The sequence below is a fragment of the Amia ocellicauda genome, chromosome 4 (assembly GCF_036373705.1).
Source record: "Amia ocellicauda isolate fAmiCal2 chromosome 4, fAmiCal2.hap1, whole genome shotgun sequence".
Classification (NCBI taxonomy): domain Eukaryota; kingdom Metazoa; phylum Chordata; class Actinopteri; order Amiiformes; family Amiidae; genus Amia; species Amia ocellicauda.
The window spans coordinates 4,542,808-4,557,908 of record NC_089853.1 but is presented as its reverse complement, the minus strand read 5'-3'; the positions used below and the strand labels follow the sequence as shown (position 1 = coordinate 4,557,908).

The window sequence follows — 15,101 nt, the reverse complement described above, 5'->3', positions numbered from 1 at the left end:
AGGGGAGAGCCAGGCAGGAGATGCTTATTTTCTCACACTCTGGTGTTTTGTCATGAGAGGTTGAATAAAGAAGAGAAAATGATTGGAGAAACGGCATAAGAAATTGCAGTGTGGAATTAAATATATCCCAAAGCAGAAACATGCTTGCTTGCAATACACATCAGATATTAAAGCATTCGTGAAATACACTCTTCTGTGTAATGTCAGTCTTATTTTGTCAATAGCTGCAAGGCTTTTAAAGAGATTAACAATCAAACACATATTGTCCTGGCAAGCCCATTGTTAAGAGGAGTGAATATAAAATAAAAAGAGGTGTAGAAAGATTAACCCTTGACCTCTGTCCACTTGGAGAGGATATTGGAAAGGATGATGTTGACTAATTACACTGACTTGGTGTGATAGGTCCCTTAGGGCAAAATGAAAGGATTGGGTTCGGTAAACTGACTGGGGGTTTTCAATACGGTCTCTGGGTGGTAAATTATTTAAGTGAAACAGGAAATACTGGCATATTAGTAACCCTATGCCTTTAACATTATTACACATGATTACATAATTATTTTAGAATTTCCTTGTCTATAATTTATTTATTGTCAAAGGAATCTGCAACTCTGCCTAGAAGGCCAGCATCCCGGAGTCGCCTCTTCACTGTTGACGTTGAGACTGGTGTTTTGCGGGTACTATTTAATGAAGCTGCCAGTTGACCTGTGAGGCGTCTGTTTCTCAAACTAGTAATGTATTTGTCCTCTTGCTCAGTTGTGCACCGGGGCCTCCACTCCTCTTTCTATTCTGGTTAGAGGCAGTTTGCGCTGTTCTGTGAAGGGAGTGGTACACAGCGTTGTACGAGATCTTCAGTTTCTTGGCAATTTCTCACATGGAATAGCCTTCATTTCTCTGAACAAGAATAGACTGACAAGTTTCAGAAGAAAATTCTTTGTTTCTGGCCATTTTAAGCCTGTAATCTAACCCACAATTGCTGATGCTCCAGATACTCAACTAGTCTAAAGAAGGACAGTTTCATTGCTTATTAAATCAGCACAAGAGTTTTCAGCTGTGCTAACTATTTCAAAAGGGTTTTCTAATGATCACACACACACACACACACACACTCAGCATGGCGATTTTGATTGAACATTAACCGGTCACTCATCCTTTAAAGGAATTAAAATAATGATCTGAGGTTCTTTCCACTGGTGGGGTGTGACTGAGATTATGAGGGTCATTGCACAAATAGAGGACATTTTGCCCCTTACAAATTATTCACAACTCACATAGAATTTCAAATTCATTGTGACGCCTCTCTGTGTGAAGAAGTGTCTCCTGTTTTCTGTCTTGAATGCCTTGAAGCCCAATTTCCATTTGTGTCCCCGGGTGCGTGTGTCCCTGCTGATCTGGAAAAGCTCCTCTGGTTTGATGTGGTCGATGCCTTTCATGATGTTGAAGACTTGGATCAAGTCCCCACGTAGTCTCCTCTGTTCCAGGTGAAAAGGTTCAGGTCCTCAGTCTCTCAGTAGGACATTCCCTTCAGACCTGGAATAAGTCTGGTTGCTCTCCTCTGAACTGCCTCTAGAGCAGCGATATCTTTCTTGAAGTGAGGAGCCCAGAACTGTCCACAGTATCCAGATGAGCTCTAACTAGTGCATTGTACAGTCTGAACATCACTGCCCTTGTTCTCAATTCTACACTTTTGACAATATACCCTAGCATTGCGTTTGCCTTTTTTATTGCTTCCACAATACACTTGTGAAGTCCGAGTGAGTAATCGTTTTGTATGACAAAGCCCTCAGCGTTTCCATTTAAAATAGGGTCTAAGTTGAATATATTATCCAAACAAATCGGACAATGACCGGCTCGCCTGCATGTTTCGAGTGCAGTACCAGCGCGTCCTCTCTAACACCTGCAGGGGGCGCTGTCGCAGTTTCCCCGGCGGCGCCGCACTGCACGTCGGGAACGGCACGTCCTGGACGTCGGGAACGTTACGCCGTGATTTATTGGAGAGCAGGAAACGGAGCGCAAGAGCGGAGAGAGAGGGAGCGCAGCGCGGACAGGCAGGAGGCCAGGCTGGGGTAGCTGGCCGAGCAAACCGGGATTAAAACACTCACCTGCGAACGGGAACCGGATACTTTTCCACCGCGGAGCAGCCCGGGTCCGGCGCCATGTCTCCGCACTGAGGAGCGGCCGTGTCCGAGGAGCCCCGAGCCCCCCCTCTCCCCGCACGGCTGCGCCGGTCTGCGGGGCTGGTGACGCGGCTGAAACGAGAGATCCTCCACCGCGGGGCACCACAGCAGAGGAAACGCCGCCTGGGTGTTTTGTGTTGCCGTTTTCCCTCCCCTCCTCGGTGCAGGATGGTTCCCTGGCCGTAAAGGTTGGATTGTAACGCTTTCCTCGGGGCCTGGTCGCTCGCCGGCTGCAGCTCAATCAAACCGAGACGTTTCTGGAGCCCCGGGTTTGACACGCTTTCGCACCGGCGTCTGTTGCTGTTGCTCTCCCGGTCGTCGGGGATGTGCGAGTGAGCGCCGGCGCGGTGCAAGTCCAGGAAGTGACGGGCAGCCCAGCCTCCATTGCTCCGGCCTTGGGATCCCTACCATCTGGACCGCTGTGTCTTCTCGCCGCGCATGGGTTTATCGCTGTCGGGCGGCTGGGGGAAGACATGATGGCACTTTAAATATTGTTTCCGTTATTAAAGCTGCTCAAGAAGACTAACACGCATTAAAAGGTTTAGAGAAACCGGAGTCCGAAGAGGAGAAAGTGGACCCGACAAAGACATTTGGTACCTCCTGGCAAGGTAAATAAAGTGAGACTGGACACCCGGGCGGGAGGCTTGTTCCAGCGATGCATCCCGACGCGTACAGTGTGTGTGTGTGTGTGTGTATGTGTGTATAGTGTGTGTGTGTGTGTGTGTGTGTGTATGTATAGTGTGTGTGTACAGTGTGTATAGTGTGTACAGTTTGTGTGTGTGTGTATAGTGTGTACAGTGTGTACAGTGTGTGTGTGTGTGTGTGTGTGTGTACAGTGTTTATGTATGTATAGTGTGTACAGTGTGTGTGTGTGTATGTATGTATAGTGTGTACAGTGTGTGTGTACAGTGTGTGTGTGTGTGTATAGTGTGTGTGTATGTATAGTGTGTGTGTGTGTATATAGTGTGTGTATAGTGTGTGTGTGTATATATAGTGTGTGTACAGTGTGTGTGTATAGTGTGTGTACAGTGTGTATGTATAGTGTGTGTACAGTGTGTATGTATGTATTGTGTGTGTGTGTGTGTGTATGTATAGTGTGTGTACAGTGTATGTGTGTGTGTGTGTACAGTGTGTGTGTGTATGTATGTATAGTGTGTGTATGTATAGTGTGTGTACGGTGTGTACAGTGTGTATGTATGTATTGTGTGTGTGTGTGTGTACAGTGTGTGTGTATGTATAGTGTGTGTACAGTGTGTGTGTATATATAGTGTGTGTGTGTGTGTGTGTGTAAAATACACTACACCAGTGGTGCCCAGTCCTTGTCCTGGGGATCTAATGTCTGCTAGTTTTTGTCTCTCAGCTCCTGCATTGAACTAGTAATTGACCTAATCAGAGCTTATTCATAATTGTAAACCATTGCAAACATCAGGTTACATATAAAAGCATAAAAGGCACCCAGATTCTCCATCTTTTCGTAACTTAAAACGTCAAGTAAAGCAAATGTATTAGTTCAATTTAGGTTTCAGTTATTCAGGGTGCAGTTGGAACAAAAACCTGCAAGACATCGGGTCCCCAGGACCGGGACTGGAAAATACTTCACTGTACTGTGAAGATATCGGTTACGTGAATCTAATATGCAAATCCCACTGGTAGTAACAAGAGCACAAAGCGTTTCAATGCATTAGGGATCATGTATGTAAAGCTTTGATCATGCATGCAGGTCTTCCAGTCGGGAAACTGCCGTCTTGTGCTCCTGTAGCGCAGACTTTGGCAGTTGTGCGCAGATCTGCAGAGTCCCGCCCATGCCATTGGCGGAGTAGCGCAGACCCGCGCATAACTGCGACCCTAATTGCCTGCTTCGCTCCCGGGCCCCTGACCCGCAATCCGGACAGACTGTGCGTCAGCGGCGCAACGCGCACCGCAGCCCCCGCACGTCGGGTCACAGCCGGCATCCCTGCGGCTCCAGCGCCCTGAGTCGCAAAGCAGGACGCGTCTTGCGCAGCGCACTCGTCCAACTGCACATACAAGGACTTCTATTCGGAAGAATGCTTAACTGAAGGCGTAGCTGTTCTAACAAGGATGTTACTTTAACTTAAACCATATTTTCAACTAATTTAGTAGAATGAATATACCGAAGGAAGACTTTAACGAACAGTATATACAATTCCTTCAATATTTGCTCATGTTGATAGTGTGAACACAATTGTGCTCAATGTTTCACGTCTCAAAATGTACACACAAACAACATCCATTTTGCATTAGGTATTTATATACATATTTTTAGCCAAAAGACAGTCTCAACATTAGTGCAGCCAATGAGTATTTTTGGCTGAGCCTGTGCCTAAGGCCACTTGCTTTCCAGAAGGAACCGACATCAATAATGCAAATGTTCCTGCACACAGTTACTTAACAACAGCAGCAGAACTGAGTTAGTCAGGGGCTTGTTGTAAATAACCCCAGTAACATTTTTATGGAAATGTACCATATGTAATAATTATTCTTGCATATAACATTTGCTTTGATTCGTTTTTTTTTTTTGCCTCAAACCTCAGTTCAAACTGATACAGACCTATTTGTATTTATGTATAACATTAACTATTATAATGTGTTAAAATGAATAGTCTGTGATTTTATAACCAAATATTTTGTCCACTTGCAAATAATGCATTTTAATAGTTAATTTAATACCGAAAACATTTAATTGTCACTTAATCTTCTTTCTATATACATTTTAATTGCTTAAGGTGTTTAGTAGTTAATGAGGCCTATATCATGTTTTAGATATTGCAAAATCTTCCACAATACATTTTGAGCTCTCGACATTTGGTACATGGTAGACACGGATGTTCTGTCTGTAAAGGTGTCTTGTAATGTGTAAATGTTTATCCCTGGAGTAGCCTTGCCCCTTATATAACTGTACAGCTTTAGCAATCTGATTCTCTTAGGCGGCACGGTGCAATTGACAAGCGAAATTAGGTTGAAGTGGTGCCCTTAATTTCTCTTCCAGACTGAATGTGAGTGTTTGATGGTTACATACAAGCTTGTCTTCCTGAGGACAAATTGCCTGGTGCTGAATGTTTCAGTGTACTGGGCACTGATCTGAACACAATGCCTCCTGATGTGCAAAAAATAAAAAGCCAGTGCCTGTAGCACTGACTACATGTGTAGAACTAGAAAGTGTAATAGGCATGTAGTTTGTTGCTAATATTTTTTTAGTCAACGTGGATTACTTTTTCTTGTTTTAAAATCCAGCAATATGAAAGGGGAGAGATTGAGGACTTACTAGGGGAGATCAAACACAACTTAAAATAAATCAAACGCCTATAGTTTAATTGCACTTTCCCAAACCCTCTAGAGATGAAATTAGAGATCATTCTTTGCTTTTGACTGCAAAATATTTAGAAAATGTGTTTTTTGTATTTGTAATGTCTCATCATGTTCCTTTGCATTCTTCTTTGGTTGGTGGCAGTTGGGTTAATGCTCATTTATACACAAAGCCACTTAATTACTCCACCATGTCCAAATGTCTCGGAGGAAGGTTGACGCTTGCTTGCCCGAGCTGGGAACTGTGACCGCTCACCACTTCCTGAGGTGCGGGCTGTGTTGCCCTGGCCTGTCTAACTGTCCACCCTCCGTCTCCAGATGATGTGCGAGGTGATGCCGACGATCAGCGAGGCCGAGGTGCCGGCTGGGGGAGGCGGGGGGCGCGGGTCCGGGTCTCCCCTCCAGTCGGACTCGGATGGCCACTTCGAGCAGCTCATGGTGTCCATGCTGGAGGAGCGGGACCGGCTGTTGGACACGCTGCGGGAGACGCAGGAGAACCTGGGCCTGACGCAGGGCAAGCTCCACGAGGTCAGCCACGAGAGGGACTCGCTGCAGCGCCAGCTCAGCACCGCACTGCCTCAGGTAACGTTGCTTGCGCCGAAACCCGAGCTTCGCTGCTAAGGATCGGTTGGGTTTCCGTCATGTCTGCCCCAGTGGTACGCGGATACAGTTTAAAATGCCCCATTAAGGAAGAGGCTCGTTTGTTTGAAATCATTATATTGTGCATGTTGTAAAATGGCCCTCGGGGACTCCTCGCTTGTATCCTGATGCCTATTGTTTTGTCATGTGCGCTGGGTATTGCCTTGGGTCGGATCGTTGACTCGGTTTCTGAGATTGACTGGGGCTTTAATGAGATACTGTGCCAGTTTTCTTAGTGATTGCTCCACAATTGTCAGAGACACTTTTAAAACCGTAACAGTATTTGTCCTTTTAGGCACTATACATTATAAAAGGCTGTCTCTTTTTATTCCATTATAAATAAAACAAACTCGGCCGCAATATTGGGGGAATAATGGCATGTGAAATGTAATTTAACTTCATCTGGAAGTGGTTGTGCTGAGTGACGTACAGATGTGACCTGACTCTTAGGGTTCAGTACAATTTTTCCTTCATGACTAATAATAAAACCGGGAGCACAACTGTTTGGTTTTTAGCCCCGGTCCTGTTTGATAAATCTCTCCTTTCAAAACTAACAAGCCTTCATTGTTGCTTTTAAAATCACATTGTGGTTGATGGGTGATGAAATATTTACCATCCTCCTCTCGAAAATGACCCACGCAGAGAGTGTTCGTTGTTTGGTTTGGGTGGCTGTTTACTTTAAAGACAATGTGCTGATTGCAAGTGTAGGTGGATTACATGTTTTAAACGTGTTGACGGAATCCAGTAATTCAGTTAATTCATAATAACTCTTATGGAGAAAATGTTCTGATGCAAATTTACAGGAGTATTCACTTGCCATACCCCTAAAAGCTGAAGAACCTGTTCAATTGAAGTGTGTGAATCATTTTCAAACCAATTTGAATGCTGATCTGGGTATTCCACCGCCCCAATGCTTTCTCAGTCTCTTTTCTTTAGAACATTCATTGGATTTTATTAGCAGTGAACCCAGCTTTCTCTTTAATTTTTGATCTGAGAGGTTGGCTGCGTTGGTTAAGCCCATTTGTACTTTTGTTTTAATGTTTAAAGGGATAGGTCAAACTCTGAATCTTAATTTTTTTTAGCTTGTTGCCGTCTAATAAATTGTTGCTGTGTTGGCACCCTGTCACATGACTGTTCTCCTTACTAGCTAGTTTGGCCACCGTATTTGTTTGCCCAGGCCTGTTATGATGTTCTCTCAGTTTGCAACCGGTTTGGTCTATTCTGAAAGACGTGCAAGTCTGTCCTTGAACAGCGCCTTTCTCTTGACTGGATGATTGTCGGACAAATTCAAGTGATACTTCTCTGTGGGCAACATTGATTACTTCTTCCACGCCGACTGGTTGACACGGAAGGTCTTTGTTTTAGGTTACGAGAAATTGCAATGTTCATTCTTGCAGCAATCTCTGATCCATTTTGTATGGTGTCTGAGTGAGTGTATTTTCGCAATCTGAATTCAAAAAGTAAACTCAAAAGTAAAAGTGTGCTTTTACATTGCTTGCCTACCAAAGATAACACTGTAGATTCAGTACTAATGATGAGATGTTTTCAATTAACCAAACAATGTTTAATTTTTATATCTGTGAAAAATAAACCGATTTGTGGAATGTATTAATGTATGAAAACCTACATTTAATCGATTTAAGGCAAGTAAAAAGTGGTGCAGCCTATTGGAGACCCTGAGAGTAACTGGAAAAAGGAACATTCATGCAACAAAAATGCCTCTTTGAGGATATTTGTGGCTTGGATACGGCTGGTGTTTTTCTTGGCCTGAAGCAGCTTTATAGCTCTCCTGCAGTATAGTCTGAAGTGAATGCTGCATAAGCTATAGTGCTGACAAAGACTGTGTTTTGGGATCGGGCCCACAGGCACTGGCTTTTTAGGGTCTAGAAATAAGCCTTATTGGAGTGACCTTTCTCTCTCTCTCTCTCTCTTGATGGCGTCATCAATGGCTGCTTTACAGCTGGGAGATATGCAAATACAGCCGCTTGGCCCGTATGTCAGGAACAGAGGCATTGGAGCAGAAATGGTGTCATTAAATGTGCTTCTACCATGTGGTCAGGGTACAAAGAGGCCATCATTAGCCCTCTTAAATGTCTGAGTGTAGTACTTCTGTAGGGAGGAGTTGCTTGCTAAAGACATGCTGAGGATTGGGGATTAGAGGTGAAAGGGAGCCTCTGTTAACACCAGAATTTTAGTGTAGGCTTCACTTCAAACCAATTACAGTGCATCACATTCCCCGCCACTCAAAAAAAATTAACTTGATTCCCTTTTTAAATGTATACAACTCGGCCTACATTGTGCATGTTTTGTAACCGTCTTTTAAGGCGTGTCACGGAGTGGGACAAATTCCAACTTTGTTTCGGCACCCTTGTTATTGTAGTTTTTCCTTTCCCTTCTTCTGTACTTCAGGTGATCTCTGGCCTGATTTAAAATGTGGCATTTGGTTGGCTTGTTAGTTCTTAGGTAGGTAAAGCTTGTGGTCCTACTAATAAATGGGCCTATAGTGTAGATGTCTAATATCTTCAGTACTGCAGCTGTGCGTCCTGTGCAGCACAGAAGTGGCTAAAACTGTTGGCGTACTTTTACTATCTGTTTTAAGTTAAAGAACGCAAACACGGCTCCTTCAGACCCTTCTGGTACTCTTTAGACCGGCACGGTGCTGCCAGCTGCAAGTGTTAACTCTCTCTCGCTCACAGCGGTCTGGCATTCAAAGTGTGAGGTGATCCATAGACCATTACTAATAAACCTTTCCAAAAACCGCTTCCCTGTGTTCTCAGAAATGTATGTGTTTATATAGTTTTAATCAAGATTATAGAAGTACCAGCATTTTTACTTGGACATCGTTACTCAAGATTCTTGTCTAGTGTGATGTTTTGGGGGAAATCTACACGTGAACGATTTAAAACCTTTGCTTTCGATTTGTTCCTAATTCGGTTTAATAAATATTTAATGAAAACCTGACGGATGTACTCTTGAACAGATTTGTAAAGCATTGTAACGTTCCATTCTAAGTGTTTATCTTGAGCTTTTGTTTCCACTGTTGCACTGTAACAACACACCGTGGAAAGAAACTGAAATGAGTCGAGTGCACTGTGTGGGGCCGACACGGGAAACACCGCAGTTCGACGCACGCTCCTGTGAAATGTGGATTTTTCCATCGTTATTCTCCTTTGTTTTAAAATGAAATATAAAACGGGATCTCTCTACCGGCCACAATGCAATAAAGGAGTGGTTAATAGAGGAAGCAGAAAGTGCTGCTAAATTCTCTCCATCCCCTCTTTCCTTCCTGCAGTAAGAGGTTTTTAAATAGATAACTTTATCTTACTCCTTTGAGAGTATTGCCATTGGGCTCAACCGCCAGGCTTCAAAGCAATCCATTTTCTAGCTTTTTTTTCTTCTCCCTCCCTCATGCATAGATTGCAAACATGGATTTTGAAGTATTACTATATGATATTAGGCTACATGTTATGAGTTGAACTTAATAGAGGCAATGAGCAAGTAACTTGTGTGCAGTACCTGCATTCTTTTAATGTACGCTCAAGAAAGGAAGCGTGAATCTTAAACATTAGCAGCAAATCAATTATCCCAAATTCCTTAACGTGCATGTTGAGTATAATGGATGGGTTTTTGGATGGTATTGTGGGTTTCACAGCTTAATCCATTCACACTATTGCTGTGCGATATGACGATATATATCGTATGATGATAGAAAAACCTCTATCGTTTCATATTATGCTATATCGTTTATATCGTGGTGTCGCAAATTTGCGTTCTTCCCGGTTCTTCCACACGTGTCGGATGCGGCAAGAAATGAGCATCAGAAACGCAGACAGACATGAGGAGAGTGAACTGATGCACAATAACCAACACAACCAAGAGATACTTTAATGTGCAACGCACACGGTCCGCCCGCTCTCGTCGCCGGGCTGAACTCGATCTGCAAGCAGCACCCCCCACCCCCGCTAATTTAGATGATATCATTTGTAAAATTAATAAAATAAATAAACGTTTGTTTGCATTTTAATTAATTGGAAAGCAATGCAAACACATGCAGAAAGTATAATTTTCTTTGTATTAAGATGGTGAAGTGGTTCAACAGTTTTATTATTAATAATAATAATAATAATAATAATAATAATAATAACTATTTTGTATTAACAACGTGCTGTATTTGTAAGTAGAGTCGAGACGCGACAGTCAGAAAGAAATGTCTCTGTCTAGCAGATGTTAATGCGCCACTATAAACCCGGCTGTGGAAAATCTTCCTGAATCTGTACCGTTTTACAGCGCATGTAATTGTAATCACGCAACACGTGTGTTATTGTGGTTATGTGACAGTAAATCATACTGCGTATATACACTCACCTAAAGGATTATTAGGAACACCATACTAATACTGTGTTTGACCCCTTTTTGCCTTCAGAACTGCCTTAATTCTACATGGCATTGATTCAACAAGGTGCTGAAAGCATTCTTTAGAAATGTTGGCCCATATTGATAGGATAGCATCTTGCAGTTGATGGAGATTTGTGGGATGCACATCCAGGGCACGAAGCTCCCGTTCCACCACATCCCAAAGATGCTCTATTGGGTTGAGATCTGGTGACTGTGGGGGCCAGTTTAGTACAGTGAACTCATTGTCATGTTCAAGAAACCAATTTGAAATGATTTGACCTTTGTGACATGGTGCATTATCCTGCTGGAAGTAGCCATCAGAGGATGGGTACATGGTGGTCATAAAGGGATGGACATGGTCAGAAACAATGCTCAGGTAGGCCGTGGCATTTAAACGATGCCCAATTGGCACTAAGGGGCCTAAAGTGTGCCAAGAAAACATCCCCCACACCATTACACCACCACCAGCAGCCTGCACAGTGGTAACAAGGCATGATGGATCCATGTTCTCATTCTGTTTACGCCAAATTCTGACTCTACCATCTGAATGTCTCAACAGAAATCGAGACTCATCAGACCAGGCAACATTTTTCCAGTCTTCAACTGTCCAATTTTGGTGAGCTTGTGCAAATTGTAGCCTCTCTTTCCTATTTGTAGTGGAGATGAGTGGTACCCGGTGGGGTCTTCTGCTGTTGTAGCCCATCCGCCTCAAGGTTGTACGTGTTGTGGCTTCACAAATGCTTTGCTGCATACCTCGGTTGTAACGAGTGGTTATTTCAGTCAAAGTTGCTCTTCTATCAGCTTGAATCAGTCGGCCCATTCTCCTCTGAGCTCTAGCATCAACAAGGCATTTTCGCCCACAGGACTGCCGCATACTGGATGTTTTTCCCTGTTCACACCATTCTTTGTAAACCCTAGAAATGGTTGTGCGTGAAAATCCCAGTAACTGAGCAGATTGTGAAATACTCAGACCGGCCCGTCTGGCACCAACAACCATGCCACGCTCAAAATTGCTTAAATCACCTTTCTTTCCCATTCAGACATTCAGTTTGGAGTTCAGGAGATTGTCTTGACCAGGACCACACCCCTAAATGCATTGAAGCAACTGCCATGTGATTGGTTGGTTAGATAATTGCATTAATGAGAAATTGAACAGGTGTTCCTAATAATCCTTTAGGTGAGTGTATGTGCTCTGAGGAAGAGAAGTCGAAACGCGTAAGCATTATGATGTTCACTTTTTCTCTAATAAATAATTTGAGACATTGGTGAATATGGACTGTTTTTAGACAGGAGCTGCTCTCCTTCCTTCCGGATAATTGTTCTATATAAAATCCCTGGGATAAGGCACCCCGCATTTAAGATTTATGAAAACTATTGTAACGCCAGCTATTTTTAAACGTATGTATATATATCCCATAACAACATAACGCACGTATTAGTAATCACACAACACTTGCCCTGTAATGTGTTGCATTCTGCATAATATTTACCATGACAGCCTGCATGTAGTATTTTTTAGTTTTGCTTATTGGAGGATTAACGAAATACTTGTAGTTTGAATGTCTTTGGTCTTATTTTGTGGCTTGATTGGATAAAAACAAGAAATATCAAGATGTATATCGTGTATCGCCCAAACTTCTAAAAAATAGAGAGATTATTTTTAAGTCATATCGCCCAGCCTCAATTCACACATCATCATATAGCATATATTTGTATAATAGAATAAAAGATTAAATCGTGCAAATGTAATGAACTTTCACACAATTAAGTCCATCATGCTTGATCCTTTCTCTGCTGCGTTTGGAAACTCAGTGAACATTGGCTGCATTAGTGAGTTTTTGCTTCACAGTGAAACGGTAATTTGAATGTAGGTATAGTGAGATTAGGCCGTGTAATACAGTTAAATATAACTTCATTCTAATGCACATCATGCAAAACTTTCTAGACCTCCTCTGACTGACAAATTAAAGGGAAACAGACTCATGTTTTTTGCTTGTGGGAAAGCGGAGCACGCTTCATGTGATTTCTCTCTCCCTTCCCTCTGAAGAAAGAGCAGGCTAATTGGTCTTGTGTGCTGAAGAAGAGAAGGATTTCTAAAGAAAAATGCAACTGCTTTTGTGGACTGATTAAAATAGTGTATTATACAATGCGCTGTTTCTGCCAGCTCTGTGCTGCTTGCTCTCTCGGTCTTGAACAGTTTCTGTTTCTTATGAATTGTGATGCATTTTGAGTCTTTATACTAGTCATTTTGTTGTGCTCTGTGAAATGTGTTAATTGAAGCAGGACATTCTGTACATCTTTTCCTCCTGCTTCCATCTGTGATCTAGGGATATTTTTCTTTTTATTCACATTCTCAATTGTGTGATTTTAGTTTTTTTTTTTAATCTGCAGTAAAGCTTTCATAGTTCAGTTTTTGCTGCTTCTTAAAGTCCCTCTCTGAAGGCAAATCTCTATCAATGTTAGTAATGTTCACCTGTCTAAATATCACTTTTTGATTTTTGTGGGGTGAGCGGGGGCAAAAAGAACGTGTTCCATATCCGTCATGATTCACAGGATATCCTTATTGAACCCAATACAGTTGGTGGGAACAGATAGTAAGGTGTATTTGCACAATGGCCCCCCTTGAGCATGGGGTCTACGTAGATGCATTCTTTACCGACGCGCAGCCGTAACTCTGGTGCTGAGACAAGATACTTTTCACTTTGTCAGGCTGCTATCTATAAACATTGAACTTCATTGTTCATTCATTCAAAAAAAAAAATGAGAACCACATTTTGGGGAGGTTTACAGTGATTGTCTGGCAGTGGGGGGGCAGTTGCCCCTCTCATAGTTTTGAGTCACTATTCTTTCAGCGACGTACGGCAGCCAATTTGTTTTTCTTTTTAATAATCGTTGGCTTTTTTTTTGTCACCTGATGTCTTTCCCAAATGTTTCCAAGTTTCACAGACTTCTAAATCATAGTAAAGCATGACGTTGAGTCTTTATCTCCCTCAGAGTTTAAAAAAAACAACTAAAATGGTAATTGTATCTAATTTGATACTTTAAACAAACGGAATTCCCCCATGATTACATGCCAACTGCTCTGTAATGTTCAGTGATGTTTGGCCTCGACTTTGCTCAAATTAAAAGTCAAGGCAGGCTTTTCTTTTTTTTTTTTTAAATCTCCTCCTCCTCCTCCTCCTCCTCTTCTTCCCCACAGCAAGATCAACATCTTGAGTACTATCAGGGTTTGAGTCTATGACATGTTTGGACAGGCACTGCAGTTGGTATAATTGGAGTGAGTAATTTGGTTCAAGATTGTTTTTTCTTTTCAATGAAATTCCTTTGTGGTTTCAGAAAAACTGCTGGTGTATGTTTGGTAGGATTCAATTGGAAGTAGAAAAATTTAAACAAGTTTTCCTAAAATATATATATTTTTTCTTCAATAAGTGAAGGATATGTCTGCACACAAAGCAGATATTTAAGCATAGGTATGTGCACCAAAATGTGCATGAATGGAAAAGTAGCAACAGAATTTGGGCTTCTATTATAAAATAGATTTGTGTTCCAGGAAGTGTTCTGTGGAGATGAATAATTAAACAAATGTTTAAATGTCTGAATTTTGCCAAAAAAAAAGTGCCATTATGTTTGTTCTTGATAAGAAGGCTGCCATCTGGGCTGCACGTAATGTTTCTTTTTTGTCAACAGGGTAATGTGACAATCATTATCTTTGATCTTTTGTTTTTCAATGATTTGCAAGCGCTTTGCTTATATAAACCAAGGAAAGCTACTTATTTAATACCTCATACCTCACTGATTACCCAAATGATGTTGGCGAACAGAAGCCTCGATCTGCATAGAAGTACTATACTCTGTCTGCTTATATACTTGTATTGATGGTATTTTGCTCTTTAACACTTGCAGTGTAAAAAGACCAACAACTTACCTTCTTCTTTACAAAAAAAAAAAGAAAAAATGTTAATGTTCTGTATGTGCAGGACTGTGGTATAATACAACATGCATGTTTAAACACACTGACTACAGATTATTAAAACTACAAACAGGGAACAAAGGCCCACTTGTTAAGAACGACCCAGTTGATTCTGTTTGAGGCCAGATGTGTATTTAAGTAGCAAGCTCAAAACGGGGCATATGCACAGAGCCACATTTACACATTAACCCATTCTCCTTCAGTAGCCTAGGATATCTGAACCAACTCAATCTGCTTAAAGAGCAGAGCTGACATTTTAAGTACCACTGGTATGATATTTAGAGTTTTATCGTATTAGTCTGTAACCAAAAAATAAATACATTTTCTATCAATGGCAAATCCCTTTTCTCTTTTTAAATATCTGTCAGGGGTGTGAGCCGATATCTCTGCCCACGTTAAGGCAGCTGCACTGTAGGTTCCTTCAGCAAATGATTTAACTGCTTAAGAGATGAGAATTGTCCTCTGGGTTATTGATGACTCTAAAACGATTCCAACTGAACATTTGAACCTTCGAAAGGGTTAGTGAGGAGTTGTCTGGCGTTCAGCTGGTGAAATTTAGAAAGGCACTTACCTGGGTAACATCTGTGTACTGAGGAGCT

General features: G+C 42.0%; 1 protein-coding gene across 14 annotated transcripts in view; it reads left to right on the top strand.

The window, feature by feature from the left end:
* Positions 1 to 1,964: 1,964 nt before the first annotated feature.
* The window catches only part of ppfia1 (PTPRF interacting protein alpha 1), a 39,524-nt gene continuing 26,387 nt past the window's right edge, over positions 1,965 to 15,101 (top strand). For 4 of the 14 annotated variants that reach the window (XM_066700571.1, XM_066700566.1, XM_066700562.1 and 1 more), the window contains exons 1-2: positions 1,967 to 2,782; positions 5,817 to 6,080. In XM_066700571.1, coding sequence (XP_066556668.1) covers positions 5,817 to 6,080 — 264 coding nt within the window. In that variant the 5' untranslated portion in view covers positions 1,967 to 2,782. Of the gene's footprint in view, positions 2,783 to 5,816; positions 6,081 to 15,101 lie in introns of all 14 variants that reach the window. The other 10 variants (XM_066700572.1, XM_066700568.1, XM_066700570.1 and 7 more) reach the window with 5 other exon arrangements.